The sequence below is a fragment of the Convolutriloba macropyga genome, chromosome 7, assembly GCF_964194025.1.
Source record: "Convolutriloba macropyga chromosome 7, txConMacr16.3, whole genome shotgun sequence".
Lineage (NCBI taxonomy): Eukaryota > Metazoa > Xenacoelomorpha > Acoela > Convolutidae > Convolutriloba > Convolutriloba macropyga.
Window position 1 is genome coordinate 72,836,411 of NC_134474.1, and position 19,576 is coordinate 72,855,986.

The following is a 19,576-nucleotide window of genomic DNA, read 5'->3' on the forward strand; positions in this document are numbered from 1 at the left end:
CTCTGTCTCTCTATCTCTCTCTCTCTCTCTCTCTCTCTCTCTCTGTTTCCTTCTTTCTTTCTTTCTCTCTTCGTACCTCTGACGCTCTTACACACACATCACACACTAGCGCACTCATACATGCTCCAACACAAGCGCCTACACACACACGCACAAACACAGTTTATTATGTGTCTGATTTAAAGCAGCTGATTTTAACTTATTTTCTGTCCTTTGAAAACATTGATAAAAGGTTTGCTGATGATTAAGTGATACTAATTTTTATCCATTGTGACGTTTTGATTAATTTGTTTTAAATTGTGATCCGTGGTTGAGCTAAGTAGGTGAACGCTAAAAATGATGGCAGAGCAACATGAATTAAAAGAAGTTTTTATGAATTTTTTTTCTACAAATTTTCTGCTTTTCCAAGCCACTCAAATTGCTGAGAGATTCTTGAAGAGCTCTGATGATATAACTGCAAGATTCTCTTCCTCTGGTTTCCAGATATTCTCACATTTTGCTTCTTTTTACCAATTTATTTTTTCAGGGAATCTTGAAGCACTCAGAAATAAAACTAGATTTCTGTTGTTCCGGATTTTTTTCTTTTTCACGCTTTTTTACACGACTGGTTTTCAAAGGGAGTTAAGATGCTTTCTGTAAGTGACAAGAGGCTGTTCCACCGCTTTCCAAATTTTCTTCTTGAAACTACTCGTTGTTTTCCTGATAGATCCTTCAAAATTAGATCCTTTGAAACAAAAAAAAACAAGATCTTCTTATAACTACTTTATGCTTCGTTGACTTTTTTTTCACTAATTAATATCATGTCAAATAAAGAATTCCTTTCAATTGCAAAAATGTGGAATTATTCTGATTTTTTTGAGGTTTAGATTTTACTCCTAACTTGAAATAGTGTTTTTCTACTTGGCACTTCCCTCTCTTCATTGTCAAAAACTACTGATTTTTACTGGACAAAATAACAATTGATCAGGTCGAAGTTTCAGTTCTTTCAGATTATTTTCCTTCGGATTGCTTTTTTTGTTCTTATTTTTTTACATTAATTCTATTGAAGAATCAGATGCTTGCTTTCATCGTGTTCAAAACTGTTCTATCTGAGTACAATTTTCGACACGTAATACGTCTCAGTCATATAACATGTTGTGTTAAAAATGAAAGGGATCTCTATTAACAGTCCGAACGAGACAAGCTGGAGTTTGAGTTTTAGTTTGTGTTCTAAAAATTGTTTGAGGTAATATGTTCATCAGAATTTAGAACGCTTCAAACCCATCTTTGCAGATGTTTAACACGTAGTTAAAAAAAACTTCTTTTCACCCTTTTGTGACAAATCTCTGAGTCCACATACGCAGTACAATTATATAGTTTATTCACATTAGAAGTTCAGATTTCTGATACAGCGCAAAAGCGGTCTTCACAAAAATAGACTGATTTTATAGCCCTCAGGCATTTGTGGTGTATACAAACAAAATTGTCTACAGTGTAGGCGCTTGATTAAATATCCTTCAAAAACGAAGGAATTAAACCAGTCTATTTGACAGTGGAGTTGAGGTAAGTCTTTTTCATACTCAGGCAAAAATCCTAACAGATATGGAATAATTGAAAAGAATTTTCCATCGGCGCGCATGACCGAACATGTTTGGATATAATGTGTCAAAAACTGGCAAGGGTGTGCACATTTTTTACTGCTTACTCTTTATTATAACTTTATTTGGCCAGTTACCTTGACTTGATTCTGTACACAAAATTCAATGGTGCCATAAATTTACGCCCCATTAGGCTTGAAAAATTGATTTATGGTTCATTTTTGCCCACAAGAAATCAGTTGATAACGTTCTAATTTTAAAACAAATTTAGCTCTATATGTCTTTTTTGCTTGCACTTTTTCTTAATTCAGTTTACCACACAATTCCACGCCTTGTCACAAATAGGGTTTAGTAAAATCTTTAAAACGGAAAATTGAAAGACTGGTCTTACAAGATGATGGGCAGACTGGGCGCTCAGCTGCGCGTCTGTATCTGGTGTATCATGACAATTTCGACTTATCATTGTTGGATTTCTAAATGGAAGTTAATGTTTCATAATGAAAAAAAACACTACATTTTGTTTATTGGAAAGTTAATTTCCTTTGAGAAGTCAATTGAATTGCAATTTCTCTTTTGGCCAAAAAACAAATGGGAAATAAATTAAACGAAAAAATTTTTTTAGGCAAATAACTCTGTCGTAGTAATTGGGAGAATAACAGAAATTTATGCGGAGAAAAACAAAACCTATTCAACACAATCAAGAAAGATAAGTGTAGTACAAGCTGAATGCCAGAGACACGGAAAAACGGACCCAGCAAGCACAAACACACTAAAAATGATACACGAAAAACACCAACACACAAAAGCAAAGAACACACTTCAATCACACACTAGCGCTTTCCTTCTCTCTCGCACTCTGAAACAGAAATACCACAAACGTTAGGCACATGCACACAATTACATACAACCACACAAGCGCACACATAAACACATGGGTCCAAAATACAAGATATGTACTTCTGAGACAATTGTATCAGTACTCGTAAAATTGACATTATAATTGAGAAGTAAATTTTAGATTTTCGTTTTTTTGATAATTTGGACATCTCATGAGCATAGGGCGTCAATTTTTTTTCAAAAATCCTACAGATGTGTTTTCACAGAGTTTAAAAAACACACAACGTTCCAGGATTAGACATTTTTAGGGCCGATATTTGTTGCAACCATTAAATTTTTTTCTAATTTTTTTCATGATTTCTGACAGTTTTTGCACTCTGTCTCTATTTTTCGCCAACTTTTTACGCGACTAACCCTCTCATATTATCTCTCTCTTTACCAGTTCTCTGTTTCTCGCTCTCTCTCTCTCTCTCTCTCTCTCTCTCTTTTCCTACCTATGGCGTTCTTACACACAGATCACACATTAGCGCACCCATACATGCTCCAACACAAGCGCCCACACACACACGCACAAACACAGTTAAAAACACTCACACCAAAATGTAATGGCTAAAATTTTGTTTTTTGGCAACTGATCTTCAATGAAGATTTAATAACGCTCATTTAAATATTTACAATTCTTTTTGAAAACAAGATAAGGACTGCTTGACGCTTTTTATTGGTATTTGAAAAATTTACACTTACTTTGAGACTAATTGTTTGTATTTTCAAAATATTTTCTCATTTTTTGGTGTTTTATGAGCATAATCAACCTAATTGTTTATCATGATCTCACAGGTATATTAACAGTTAAAACTATTAAAGATAAATTGTTTTTGAATTCGTTCGGAACAACCATTTGAGATATATATTAATTAAAATTTCCAATTTATTTCCTGATATTTTTAGCAATCTGCTTCTAATTTTGTCTAGGATGTAGAGAAACTTTGAAAGCTGTACTTAAAAGTTCAAAATTAGAAGCGTTTGGAAACGTTGAATATCATATAATTTTACGTTTTGCAAGGAAATTAAAAACAATTGTGAACTAAAAAAATTGTTTTCTTTCACAGAAATCTTTGTTGCCTATTGTATTAAATTTTTCAATCTGGCTATCCATAAAATAATTAACTCTCAAACTTTTATATTGCATAAATTTAGACAATATTAGTATGAACAATCTTCTGTTACAATATATAGGGAACGGATAAAACTGATAAGAACTGATGTTCATTTTTTTTCAATAATGGACTTGGTTGATTTGATATCCAGATCATGAACGCGGTTTTTTATGTTTCCAGGGTTTTAAAAATACGGAGGAGATTAAGAGAATGGTTTGCAGAAAACCTAGAGTTGAGTAAAGAATAATTTTTTCTGCTTTTAGTTTTACATTTTCAAGCATGATTTGGATCTCCTGAATTACTGGCCAAAAAAAGTCATCAACTCGCCTTAAAAACTGTACAAAACTTCAAACTCGGGATTACTGTTTTTTTTAAATCATGCAAAAAAATTCTTTGTTTCGTTTCGCTACTCCAAGATGGCAATTCTTTTTCCATTTTCCAATTGTGAATGGAATTTTGCTGACACATTATTACTCAACTTGTGGTACAAGTGTACATGCTAGTCTGAGGGCTTTGATTTGGTGCAGCTAATCAAGTTCATTTTAATTTAAATCCATTTAGTTCATTTTCATTTTCAATTATTTCATTCATCATTTAGTTCTTGTTCTGAAGATCAAATCTTATGTTTTCACAATTTTAATTTTGTTTACATCCCGTGTTTGATATCTTTTGTTTGTTCATGTTGTCTCGTGATTTTAAGTTGCCGCAATTGGAAATGTAGTATTGTGAACAAATTGTTGATCAGTTTTAGTTAATCTTAAGTTGCAATCATTCTGCTCATTTTCTGAATTCAATTTAGTTGCCTCTCTCTTAAATTAGATTCCGCTCTGCCAAAAAGCCTTAACTTAATAATATACAAATTAAGCGTATTTCGATCAGCGAAATACCCATTCAAAAAGAGGACGAACTTTCGCTCCACCATTTCTACAGTAATTCTGGATTCAGAATATAAATTCATCAAGCATCAAAATTAAGTGTCATTTCGCTCCGCGAATGAAGTTATAATATGAAACACTAAGTTTTAATAAATCAGCACCGCGAATCAACTCAATCTACAGGTTGCTAATCTGTACGACATGGCGCAGCCAGCTCGAGAGTCTCGAAAAACAACACCACTGTCGATAGAACCATTTTGGGAACGTCCAACGTCGGACCCACCAATCAGATGGGAAAAATGGCGGATCCAGGTCAAACTTGCGATCATCGGACGTGAGAATATCACATTGGACACGCTGTTACAACCAAAACCTACGACGGTTCGACTACCAGCGGAACCAAACTACGAAACGGCAATTGAAGATTCAACAGCGGAAACGCAGAGGGACCGTCAGATACGAAATAGTCAATTGAAGTTGAATTGGGAGTTAAAATGTCAAAAGTTAACAGAAGTGGGAGGACTATGCGGGGAACGGCCATGGAATCCTTACGACCAGAAATGTGTGTCACTCCTATACCTAAGCATTGGTACAGAGGAAAGACGTTTGCTAACACAAAAATTTCCTCATTACAATATCTATGACCTGTCTACCCTCGAACTATGGGAGATGATGGAGATCGCCTTTATTCGTCCGCAAAATATCACATTCGATCGATATGTGTTCTTTTCTCGAAACCAGAAAAAGGGCGGAACAGTATAACAATTCTACAGAATCTTGAAAAAATTGGCTGAGAACTGTGATTTTGAAAATCGTGAGGAGGTAATCATCAGGGACATCTTCATCACAAACATGTTAGATGATGATATTCAACGTGAACTTCTCCGTGATACAGTTGACCCAGAAAGAGCACTCAGTATTGCAGTCAATATGGAAATGGGCCAACAGAACCAGCAGAGGATATCATCCAATAACAGCGCAACTGGAAGTACAGTTAACGCAATACAATCTTTCAATCGATTTCGCGGCGCGAATGTGCGTGGAAATTAATCAGGCAGAACAGTAGTGAGCCATACATCAGTTGGACAATGTCGTGAGTGTGGTCAGCCTTGGACACCAACGCATCGCCAGGTTTGCCCGGCTATGGGTAAAAATGTAATCACTGTGGTTTGCTGAACCACTTAGCAAAGGTATGTCGAAGAAAACTTATTATTGCACGAAATACACAACAAAATAATCGTATTAATAACATAGAAAATGCTGCAAATACTGATCAAAATCCAAATCAGGAAAGTCAAAACGTTAATTATATAAATTACAATGAGCAAATTCTTTCGGATTATGATTCTTCGGACGACAATTACGTTGCGACTGTAGAAAATGTTAATTCACCGCAAGCAGCACTGAAAAATATGATGATAACAATCGGAAATACAGATTGTGATTTGCTTCTCAATTCCGGCAGCGGTTGCACTATTATTAATATGTTGCTTGCTAAGGAAATAAGGTATAACTGTCCGCAATCACAATGGTCAGAGAAAAAACCATTAGAACTAAAGTCTCATTCTAATGACATTGTAAAACCACTGGGTACTTTAAAAACGCCAGTTTGATGCAACGATTGGAATATCCAGAAAGCAAAAATTACGGTTATAGCTGATGGTTTCTGACCAATTCTCGGACGAGACCTTTTTGATCAATTAGGCATAATAATATCGCAGAAACCTTGCCCGAATGTAGAAATCAATAACATAGATCAAACTTGTGCAATTAAAAGGTCGTTAGCAAAAGAATTCCCAGAATTGATCTCACGAATCGGCAAATCTAAACATCATACGGTTAACTCAAAATTTCACAAAAATTATCGAGTAACACATCAAAAGGAAGAAAAGTGCCTATACATCTTCAACCGAAAGTGAAAATTGAACTTGAAAAATTAATAAACGAAGGGCATATAGAAAAACTGACTAATTGTTCTGATCCATTTTTTATTTCTCCAATAGTCATTACATTGAAAAAGGATCAATCAATCAAAATAGCACTAGACTCTAAAATTCTAAACAAAGCTATTCACAAAAACAAGTATCAAATGCCAAACATAGACTCGCTAATTCAAACGATTTCACAAACACTGTCAACGGCGCCGCAAGAGACTGCTTATTTTACAACTCTTGATTTGCTCTACGCTTATAGTCAGGTAAAGTTACACAGTGATACGGCCCGCCATTGTAACTTTAATATCGTAAGCAGAGATATGACTGGCACATATCGCTTTAAAACTGGATTTTTTGGTCTTACGGATATGCCAGCTGAATTCCAAAAAGCTATTGATTGCACTCTCGCAGGTCTGGATAATACTTTCTGTTTCTTGGACGACATATTGATTGTGAGCAGAGGTGGAATAGAAAAACATCTCGATTTAGTACGGAAATGTCTAATAAAATTAGAGCAAGAAAATCTCCGAATAAATCTTGCAAAATGTCACCTTGCAAAAGAAAAAATCGAATGGCTAGGACATAATATTTTACAATCAGGTGTAACTCCACTATCAAATAAAACGAATGCAATCGGAAAATTATCAGCACCCACAAATCTTAAGCAACTTAGATCGTTTATGGGTTCAGTACACCATTTATGAAAATTCATTCCAAATTTGTCACAGCTATGCTACCGACTCCGACCTCTGTTTGAGAAAAATACAAAATTTCTTTGGACAGATGAGCTTGAAAAACAGTTCTCATCGATTAAAGAACAAATTGCGAAAACTACTGAAAACAAACATTTCGATCCCGAGTTAGAAACACGAATTAAATGCGACGCTTCACGTAAAGGTCTGGGATGTGCTTTAGAACAACGAACACCTAATGGTTGGCATACAGTAGCAATCGCGTCACGATTCTTGAATTCGGTTGAGGATAGATATAGCATAAATGATCTATAACTTTTGGGTGTTGTCTGGTCCGTGGAACACTTTAAGTGTTATTTATACGGAAAACCCTTTACTGTAATTACTGACCATAGGGCCCTTCTCTCGATCATGAGAGAAAACAGATCTAACAAATCTTATAATAGTCGATTGACGCGTTGAGTAGATCGATTACTACCATTTGATTTTTCAATTGATCATCTCCCCGGCTCAAAAATGGGATTAGTGGATTATATCTCTCGCGACCCGCAACAAAAAGCCATTAATATATCTACATATGGCGAGCAATTTATAGTAGCAAAATTGGATGTAATTAAACGCGGTGCGAAACGTTCTAAATTAAATGCAGAAAATTACGTCGATTTCGCAGCGCGAAATCCGCTTACAAAAAAAGCCTCAAATAATCCAAATTTCTCTAACAAATTATGCAGTGAATTCGCACCGCGGAAACCAGAATATTCTACAATTACGAATTCTGATAACTCAATTAACGAATTAACACCAAATACCTTAAATTCCAATATTAAAATCGAGACAACTAACATTTCTCACTCGCTTTTTGCCCTGAATCGTTCTTCCAAACAGTCGTTTCTCGAATTAAACAATTTCCAACGAATCGCAAACAAATTCAATAAAGTATACATGATGTCTCAATCAAACTCCGACAATAAAACTTTGATGCAAGTCAAACAATCGACGCCCTCAAGAGTACGATTTGCAGACGAAGCAGGACCGTCATCAGCCCAAGCAGTACCCGCGACGCCAATCACCCCTACAACTGATACGACAACAGTCACTTCGCCTTCAGTAGATGATCTTTATTTGGACTCCTTCAATTTCGCACTCTCAAAAATTTTTTCCAGTTCCCTGATGGCTAGCCTTACAACTAAGGATGCAATCCTGAAAGAGATCCGAGACTGCAACCTGACCGAAAATGAGGACCGATGCAAGCAGATATCACCTTATTTACATTCCTTCTGGAAGGATCTACATGTTAGGAATGGATGTGTTTGCATCGACGACAGAATCGCTCTTCCCCATGCAATCAAAGACGCATACGTGGACGCCATCCACGCAACTCATCCTGGGACATGGGGTATGACCGATATAGCAACACACGCGCGGTGGCCATATATGCACAGGGACATCGCTACAAAAACTGCAAAGTGCAACCCCTGTGTCAAGATTGGTAAAAATTTAAAATCTATTATACCTGCTAATAAATGGGCACCATTAAAGTTATGCAAAGTTCCAAATGAAAAAATTCAAATTGATTTTGGAGGGCCAATTTATAATGATAAAAATCAAGAGAATTACTTTCTTGCATGTATTGATCGATTTTCAAAATTTCCAACAGCAGAAGTATTTGATAGACTAATGCAGATAATATTTTGAATTTTCTTCAAGAATATGTTTTGCTACACGGTATACCCCGTACAATTAGATTGAATCAAGCTCGATGTCAAACGGGACAACAAGTTAAAACATTTTGTAGTCAAAATAACATACAGTTAATCGAAGCTCCAATACACGATCACAGAGTAATTGGCTTAGTAGAAAGGCTAATACAGACAATCAAGAATCTTTTAGCTCGCATTAAAACAGCGGCGCAAAATCAATTCAATGTGAAAGCATCAATAATTCAATAATTTATCAGCTCCGAATATGCCGTCAAGAGACTATTAATATGTCGCCATTTGAGGCACATTTTGGTAGAAAAGCAAATACTCCATTAAGTAATATAACGACTAAACCGGACCAAAGTAACGACTAAAGCAAATAACGACTAAAGTTTAACCTACAAAAATATTTTAAATAAATATTTAGATCTGGAGACTGTCCGATGGGATGAACTCATTGCTGATGAAAATTGGAACAATGACGGACGCAGCGACACAGAAATTGAGACGAGCAAAGACAGACTGAGCAAAGATGCGACAAAAAGAAAACATGAGGACCCGCACAAGGAATCAAGAGTAATTCCCCATCCAGACGTTGGACAATTAGTACCCCGCACAGAAGCTTCGTTAGAAGTAAAACTTGCGAAAAAGAGACCGCGTACGAAACGATTAAAGAAAAGACTCGATGGCTTATACGACGTGTTGGTGCCTGGATCTTCAGTTGTAGAAACGGATACATTTACCTCAGTCATTAAAGAACCAGGAAAGAGAGACGTAGCAATTAGAAATTCCGACTTAGCAAAGTTCTGTACAAAAGCTAAACGCCAAACAGAACTACAAGTCTACGCAAATCGACGACCAAAGTTACCAACAGGAAAAACAACAGAGGAACTAATCAGCCATCACGCGAAAGAATTAAGGAAGGAGCTAGAGGGAGGAAAACGCATGAAGCACAGAAAAGTAGCCGATGATGTCAGTACAATTTCTTCTATACATTCTAATGTTACACGCGCTCTTCGGGTACGAATGCCCACTAAACCAAAAAGATCAGTGATAACAGCACCGCCAAAACAACCCGCCGAAACAAGAAGTGATTTTGCGGTGCCAATGGAGATGCCGTCTACTTCAATTGTTATAGCGGAGCCTCCTAGCAGACCCAAACGTAAAGCCGCGACAAAAGCCTCAGCTGCATTAGTCCCATTAAAACGAAAACGTTCAACACCCAGAGTTACCGAATCGGATGAATCCGTCACATCAGTACAAACTTGTCCCCCTACAACATCAAGTCCTGGTATAATTGCGAGAAATAAAAGGAGAGAAATCATCAAACAACAACAAATCCAGAACAAATCGATAATTTCCGCCATACAGACAGCTGCTGCTCAAACCCAACAAAGCGAATCTGACTTTACAGTCGGCCCATGTTCACTGTCACAATCGTACCCTACTCAATTCTACGTCTCGCCCAATTACGACGGACCAGAATCAACGATGACAGTTGGCGAAGCCGAACGATATTATGAAAGCGATAGCAACTAAAAATTAGCCGAAAACTGTTGACATTTAACAAATAAAACAACTCTGATTCAAAACATTATAGTATTAATTATTTAACCAGTACATAAGTTATTAATTTTCTGATAAATAACTTTGTCATTTATTTTTGTCAAGGGGGAAATGTGGTACAAGAGTACATGCTAGTCTGAGGGCTATTGATTTGGTGCTGCTAATCAAGTTCATTTTAATTTAAATCAATTTAGTTCATTTTCATTTTCAATTACTTCATTCATCATTTAGTTCTTGTTCTGAAGATCAAATCTTATGTTTTCACAATTTTAATTTTGTTTACATCCCGTGTTTGATATCTTTTGTCTGTTCATGTTGTCTCGTGATTTTAAGTTGCCGAATTGGAAATGTAGTATTGTGAACAAATTGTTGATCAGTTTTAGTTAACCTTAAGTTGCAGTCATTCTGCTCATTTTCTGAATTCAATTTAGTTGCCTCTCTCTTAAATTAGATTCCGCTCTGCCAAAAAGCCTTAACTTAATAATATACAAATTAAGCGTATTTCGATCAGCGAAATACCCATTCAAAAAGAGGACGAACTTTTGCTCCACCATTTCTACAGTAATTATGTATTCAGATTATAAATTCATCAAGCATCAAAATTAAGTGTCATTTCGCTCCGCGAATTAACCTATAATTTGAAACACTAAGTTTGAATAAATCAGCACCGCGAATCAACTCAATCTACAGATTGCTAATCTGTACGACACAACTATTAGCTAAATTGCAACTATTACGCATGTTTTTAAACGAGAAAAAGCTGTCTCAATTTACTGCCTTTTCTGTGTATTCTGTAACTCGTGGTATTTCTCCTTAGATATCATTGTCCAACATATTTCATAAAATGTGAATACGTACGTACTAACATGTCTAAATAATTTTTTTCATCGCCTCAATTTATATCTTTCTGCAATTTTCTTCACGCTGAATCAGAAATCTTTTCACTTTTTTCTTTCTGTTTGACAAGCTTTGACAAAAATACAATGCACACAAAATTAAGGTAACGTGATTGTACAAATGCATTTAAAATTTAATCTATCAAAATAGTTCCTCATTGTTCAAAATACCAACCCATTAACCCGAACTCCAGCACCCAACCCCGCCTACCGACCTCCTTAAACCAACAAACCAACTGTTTCCCCCTATGCCTCCCAATCCCAGTTGCCTTTACTCCTCTACGACCCCCCCTGCCACACACACACACACACACACACACGCAGACACACACACACACACACTAACACACACACACTAACACACAGAGACACACACAAACAAACACTAACACACACACACACACACTAACACACACACTAACACACAGAGACACACACAAACACACACTAACACACACATACACACACACTAACACACACACACACTAACATACACGCACACACACTAACACACACACACACACACTAACACACACACACACACACACACACACACACTAACACACACACACACTAACACACACACACACACACACTAACACACACACACACTAACACACACACACACTAACACATACACACACACTAACACACACACACACACACTAACACACACACACACACAAACACACTAACACACACACACACACACACACACACACACTAACACACACACACACACACACACACAAACACTAACACGCACACACACACACTAACACACACACACACACACTAACACACACACACACTAACACACACACACACACACACACACACAAATTACAAATTATATTCCCCATTCTTAAATTCTCCATAGCACAACGTACAATGCCACAGCTCCGAATTTATTTATTCCGACAAAATTCATCTAACCCCGTTTGCAACAAAACAAACACCTTTCTTTTTTAAAATACTTTAGATAGTAATATCAGGCAATTAATTTTGGTTTATTAATTCATTTTTATTTCGACGTTAACGATTTGAGAAAAGAATTGTCTAAGGTTCATAATGTACGATTCTTTTACTGAATTTCCGTAAAAAAACGGTTATGTTTTTTTGTAATTTACCAATTTGCGTTTATGGCTTCTGTCCTAAAGGCGAAAAAAGTCATTTTGACTTACATCAGTTTAAAGAAAAACTTTTGTACTTACTAATTTATTTTTGAACTGTTAACACTTAGTTAATTCTCTTCAAGGTAAAAGAGTCGGATTAAAATGTTTTAGACGGACTGTGGGCTAAATTTTTAAAAGCCCCTGACAAGTTACCCTACCAACCCCGATTCAGGCGGCCACCAACTCTCTTTAACCATCCCCCCTGCCACACGCACACACACACACACTAACACACACACACACACAGACACACACACACAAAATTACAAATTATATTCCCCATGCTTAAATTCTCCATAGCACAACGTACAATGCCACAGCTCCGAATTTATTTATTCCGACAAAGTTCATCTAACCCCCTTTGCAACAAAACAAACACCGTTCTTTTTAAAATACATTAGATAGTAATATCAAGCAGTTACTTTTGGTTTATTAATTCATTTTTATTTTGACGTTAAAGATTTGAGAAAAGAATTGTCTCAGGTTCATAATGTACGATTCTTTTACTGAATTTCCGTTATATAACGTTCATGTTTTTTTTTGTAATTTATCAACTTGCGTTTATGGCTTTTTGTCCTAAAGGCGAAAAAAAAGTCATTTTGACTTACATCAGTTTATAAAAAATAACTTTTATACTTACTAAATTATTTTTGAACTGTTAACACTTAGTCAGTTCTCTTCAGGGTAAAAGAGTCGGATTAAAATGTTTTAGACCCATTGTGGGCTAAATTTTTAAAAGCACCTGACGCGTTTCGCTACCAACCCCGATTCAGGCGGCCACCAACCTTCTTTCACCATCACCCGCCCCCCCCCCCACACACACACACACACACGCACACACACCTAGCCCCAACACATACACACACAAAAGTACACAAACCCACGCATCCTCCCTGCACCAACTCCAACTAAGACTCCACTTAACACTTCTAACACTTCTCCAAATAATTCTGCGGCTATTTCAATATGTATTTCTATAAATATTTTTATCCCATTAGTTGGTAAGTGATTAAACTCCAAATTGAAATAGATTTGTGCGAAGAATTTGTTAGTTTCTGTTCTTTTCCTCATTTGTTTCTTTGTCTTGCCACATTGAGTTGGTGCAGGCTTATAGTAAAATATCAAAGCAATAACTTACTTTAATTGAAAAATGTCTATTCTTTACTTAACTTTACTTCAATTGGGGACCATAGACAAGTAATCTATATACATATATATATATATATATATATATATATATATATATATATATATATATATTTATATATATGTATGTATATATGTATGTATATATATATTTATATATATATATATATATATATGTGTATAATTGTATTTACATATATATATATATATATATATATATATATATATATATATATGTATATATATATATATGTGTGTGTGTTTGTGTGTGTGTATTGTGTTCGTTTGTCAGCCCCTGTTGGGTTAAATTGGTTAGGTCAGCAATATTCAAAATCTTCTTCAACTGACCTTTGCAAAATGATAAACCCACCCGGTTCGAGGTGTCACCACTTTTCAACGCAAAATTATATAAGATGAGCGGTGATCGCGGTGAAATTACATGAATCAGGCGGTGAATGCGGTGAAAAAAAACATTGTTGCGGCTGCTCAAAAATCTCAGAGGAACCGATATATCACAGCCTGGTTCTCGAGTTTTACGCCAGCCTGTTTCTTCACTGGGTTCAATTGACTAACGATCTCGCAGAAATAATCAGTCGCTCGGACGTATTAAAGGACTGTAACTTTAAATTTGTTGATTGAAGTTAAGAAAATCCTTAGTGATAGTCTATGTTCAATCTCGTGCTGAAGTTTGTAAGGTTTCAGCTAGTGTTAGTAATGTCGCTAACTTTTCTTCAAGTAATCTCAACTAAATTAAAACTCGCAAGATTTTAAGATCTAGCAAAACTTAGCAAAAAGACTAAAGTTGTTAAAGAATCAAATTTTAGTCAACCTGAGAGCCAACTGCTCTTGGTAACAGTTTCTAACGGTTCTAAATACAATTTGGTTTCACTATTCAAACAATTGGGTTAAATTAAATATTCAAATACTTATCATTTAAAATATCATCGCTACTTGTCTCTGGTTGGTTAATATAGAAAATGATTTCGGTCATTAATTACATAGTAAATGTCAAATTACTTCAATATTTACTTTTATTGACATAAGCACAGATGGTTATTACGTGGTTGTGAATGCCTCGAATGGACGGTATTTGACCTTTAATGGTCATTTAAAGTATCATAAAATAAACAACTTATGAAATCTAGCAATAAATAACAAAATATTGAAAAATGCCAATTTTGCACCATATAAGTGCTAATAGCCACACTTATGGATATGATGCAATAACGTTCGTTGGGTCCATGAGTAGTTTAGAGGTAATCCTAACCATGTGCCATAACCTCGGGTTGCTCAAGTTTTGCCTTCCAAAAGTCGGGGGGGTGTAGAGATTTTCGGTCCTAACTTGTAAAATTTTTCAGTTTTGACCATATTTGAGTTTTGACAAATTTCAAGTTTTTTCAGTTTCAAAAGTTATTTCTTGCTTTCTGATGGCTTTTCAAGCTGATGGATTTGAAGTGGCGCCAACAACCTTTATCGCCTGGTAGCGGTGAAATTACATGGGAACTTAACTGAGGTGAATTACAAGGGAAATTACACAATTAATGGGAGTGTTCTGCAGATCTGCACGGCTATAAGACGGATACCTGAGGTTTGCAAACCTCAGGTATCCGTCTTATAGCCCTGCAGATCTGCGGAACACTCCCATTTTTTAAAGGTCTTATTTTCTGTGCTTTATTTACGTGGTTTATTTTTGTTTAATTTATCGGTATTTTTCTTGTAACTTTTAATTATTTTGCAACTGATAAAATAGTTAAAATTTAGGTGCTTTCTTGGTTTGGATTGAGGTTTTAAGTTAATATGAAGTTCTGGCTTGTTAGGTTTTCCGCTAGTTCTTTAATTTGCTATTGTCCTTTTTGTATCGATCATTCAATCCCGCGCCAAGAAGTCAAAGAGTGACTTTTTTCTTTCACTTCAACTACTACCCAAGGTAAATTGTTATTTGCTTGGTATGAACCTTTTGTCAATTGTGTGATAAATTTTTTGATCATACTTAATTTACATCACTCAAAAAACTATTGTTGTCCCTCTTTTTAAATCTAAATTGACAGCGTGAACTCGAAAATTAACGGAGGTTAACTAAATATCATTATTACAAGAATATATTGTTAAAAACATTGCTGTAAATTTATTTGAAATTTAAGATAGAGTTTGAGATGCGATTTTATTACTGCTGGCTATGTTATTTATTATCGGACCTGGCTCTTAAATATATTTTCCATGGAAGATTTTGTCTGAAAATATTTGCTGACGTAATTGAGGTTTCTGAGATGTTACGCAATAAACATTTTCGGTCATACTCTCACCATTTCTTCTAAAAATCACAGTTCGAATGGCGCCCTTTCAGGTACCGAAACCGATTATTGTGACATTGGTAAAGGAGACACTGGAAACCACACTATCCCAGCGAATTGCTCAATCTCGACTAGACCGGGTGGTTCCTGGAGTAGGAACTGAGAGATCCGGATGTTACGCCGACGAAACTTTATATTCACTGTCTGTTCTGGCCAGGAATCGGGACAACGCTTTCGAATTGATCAAACAAGGAATCCTCTCTCAAATTGAGACTTTTTTGGAGTTTGCAGTTGAGCAGCCCTTCATTGAGACTGATCCTAGTCTTCACAGTGTCAACAATGCTACCAAATGGGCTCTGAGGTTGACTCTGAATTTGATCACAACAGTTCCTCAGATTTCAGTCCTGCTCAAAATTGAAGATCATCTTTTCATTTTGAAAGGTCACCCTAACGAAGACATAAAGCAGTTCACATGTGACTTGATTTGCGTTCTGGAACAAAATTGATGGATCAGCTGGTTGAAATTAATTTCTATTAACTTTTTTTTCGTTGTATTGAATAATAATCAGTAACCTTGATAAATACCATAGAGTGTGAAGATTCTGTCAAAAATGTAAATTAATTGTTCTGCTAATGATTAAAAAGAAATGACCTAACAATTAAAAATTCATCTTTTCCTCCACATAATTCCAGACATCAAAATTATTTTTAGGTCCATATAAGGCAGCTCCAAGGGTGTCAACCAGAACCCCTTCCTCTGTTTAATTTTAAATTTAGTTGTTTCAAAAATTTAAATTTGAGATCTCTTTTTGGAATCTTAGTTAATCTCAAAGTTATAATCAGTTCAAATCATGAACAGATCAAATTGTCATTTTAACACATCTTGAAACTGCAACCCACACAATCGGGTTTTCGATGCTGCAGTGTAGTCCTCATAACAAGTCTGATATTGTAGTTTGGCACTTAATTTTAGTCTCCCCACTTATAGTTTTCAGGATAAGAAGAGATTATGGGAGCGGGGGTGAATAATAGAAATTATGCATTAATTAAAAGTTCGACAAAATGGTTACACATGTTCACATATGCATATATAAAATTGAAAACTAAACTCGAAAAACATAAATGCGATATTTTCAGAATCGTCTGTGGAAAATTACAAAACCAATTCCAATTTGACCAATGACCTGTGTCTTGACCAACATCACTACCTGTTAACTAAAGCAGTCATACATCTCAAATTGTCGTGATTTACCATTTGTTCACAAACATTTTGATTTTTACGATCAACAATATTGCATAAAACGGACTATTGCGATTACGCTAAATGAAATAGTACGTAAGTACTGTTCTTGAACATTTGTTTAAAAATTTTGTAAAAATTATAAATACAATTTCACAAAGCACACCTGAAAGGCACAATCAGTGAGAAGTTCAACTCACTAAAAATAATCCTGATTTGGAAACTAATGGAGCAACTTAGTTGAAAATAGGCTCATATAATACTTTGTTGTCAGTAAGAAAAGTATATTTGAAATTTAAAAAAAAAGAATTTTAAAATTTCATCAGTTAATTTCGATCAGTCGAATTTAGTTAATTAGTCGAATTTAGATTGTAATATACCATTCTGTCGTAAGAAATGTCTAATCTCTCTGTTAGTTATACCTTCATAACAGTTCTCGTATCGCGTCTATTTTGCAGTCTGATGAAATCAAAGAAGTTGGAACTTGATTTCCCCAGGATTTCAACAAAGATTTATCGGAATAGGAAGGTTGTGTAAATGTCAAAGATGGTTTTGTTTTTTTTTGTGGTTCTTCATCAATTCATGGACGGTCCTGTATTATTTTTACCCGGAATATACTCGTCATAATAACTTTTTGAACTCTTAAGTTTTTTTCAGATCTGATTTTGATGCACTTCCATATGCAAATAAACTGAATTCAAAATTCAACTTTGCATAAAAGTTATAGAAAACAATCATTTAATTTTTTCTAAAAAAATCCGGATTTTTGTACGTAATTCCACAAACTTTACTTCATTTTGAACGAATTGCATCAATATGATACTTGAAATTTATTGTCAATTATTGTCAATTATTATTGTCAATTAAAGTTTATTGTCAATTAAAATACCACCTACCTAGATACTTGCAGTTTGTTGCTAGTTGTACAAAAATCCTATTTATTTGAAGGGGCTCATTAAGTTTGCGACAAAAGGAACAGCTACTGTTTTTTTTTTGCGTTAATAGTCTGGTGATTCTCATAATTTTTTATCCAGTAGCAGAAAATCATCATTCATATCTGTCATTGAGTTATCTCGCCCATAAAAAACAAGCGTATCATCCGCAAAGAATACAATTTTGCAAGGTTTTGGCATATTTGGTAGATCGTTTTTGTAAAACAAAAATAAAAACAAAAATGGCTCTTAGACCGATACTTGGGGAACACTTATGTTAACATTTTTCATCGGGGGCCAGCAAGGCATGTTTCGACATAATGCGTGCGATTGCTAAGGCAACTCTCGATGAAATGAAGGAATTTTTCTCGAAAACCAGAGCAATGTATTAATTTTTGCACAAAAAAACTCGTGGTCAATTGCATCGAAAGTTTTTTGACAATCAATGAAGCAGTGATCAATGTTTTTCCTTATATCTAAACTTTCTTGGAAGAATTCGCTAAAGGACATCAAGGAACTGAAGCAAAACCTCGGCGGTTGAAAGCCAAATTGTTGTGGACTCAGAAAGTTGTTTTTGATTACACATTTGAACGTTCTGTTGAACATTATTTCTCATGAATTTTGTTTATAGTCGTTATTAAACTTATCGGTTGATAGTTACTAACATCATCAGTGTCGTGAGACTTAAAAGGAGGTATAAATCGTGCTATTTTCATTTTATCGGGATAATAATTCTGATGAACGCAAAGGTTGATTAGGTTGGAAAGTGTTTCGCTCAATACTGATAAGCACATTTTCAGAATTTTATTTTTTATACCATCGTGACCGTAGGAGTTTTTTTTTCATTTTGATTATTTGATTACTGAAGCTACTTCAGTAGGTTCCATGTAATGATAAATAAAAATTCGTTGGGTGCCATCACATTTATTATCATATACAGATTTTTCAGAGTTGTTTGCTAATTTGAAACCAATGGAACTGAAGAATGTAATGAAGTGAAGAAGGCATGTTGTGATCAGTTTGCTATTTGCTCGCTGACAGAGCCGTCGAGATCAAAAATTGTTTTCGTTTTATCGCCTGTTTTTGCGTAGAAATCGTAGTATTTTTTGCATTAGCATTTTTTATCGTTTTGGTGTACTAATTCGGACACTTAACGTACTTATTACAATTTTCTATTTTATGGTTTGCTTTCCAATTTTTGTAGAATCTTTGTTTTCTGCTGAGCATTTTGCGACATTCTTTGGGTATCCAATGGTTTGTTCTGGTTTTCATATTAATGGAGGTAAAGAGGCAAATCTGTTTAGTTGAGTAACGATGGAGTTGGTTATATAATCTAATTAATCATCGATGGTTAGAGTGAAATACAATAACTACTGGTGTGAGATGTAGATTGCAAAAAAGAATTTGTCGGTGCTTTCTCCTTGATACAACTGAAACAAGTTCCGTCGACTGACTTTTTTTTTCAGGTAGTTGCCCGCACTCTTTCACTTGTAAGACTCGGCTACGATGATCACTACCTAAGTTTTCTATAGTGAATACATTTGTCTCACTCTGTGAG

The 19,576-nt window shown here is 35.2% G+C and overlaps 1 protein-coding gene across 1 annotated transcript in view; it reads left to right on the forward strand.

The window, feature by feature from the left end:
• Positions 1-16,533, forward strand: part of LOC142342516 (uncharacterized) — a 40,828-nt gene extending 24,295 nt beyond the window's left edge. Inside the window, exon 2 of the mRNA XM_075393863.1 lies at positions 15,900-16,533. Within this exon, the coding sequence (XP_075249978.1) occupies positions 15,900-16,352 (453 nt within the window). The 3' untranslated portion in view covers positions 16,353-16,533. The remainder of the gene's footprint in view (positions 1-15,899) is intronic.
• Positions 16,534-19,576: the final 3,043 nt, after the last annotated feature.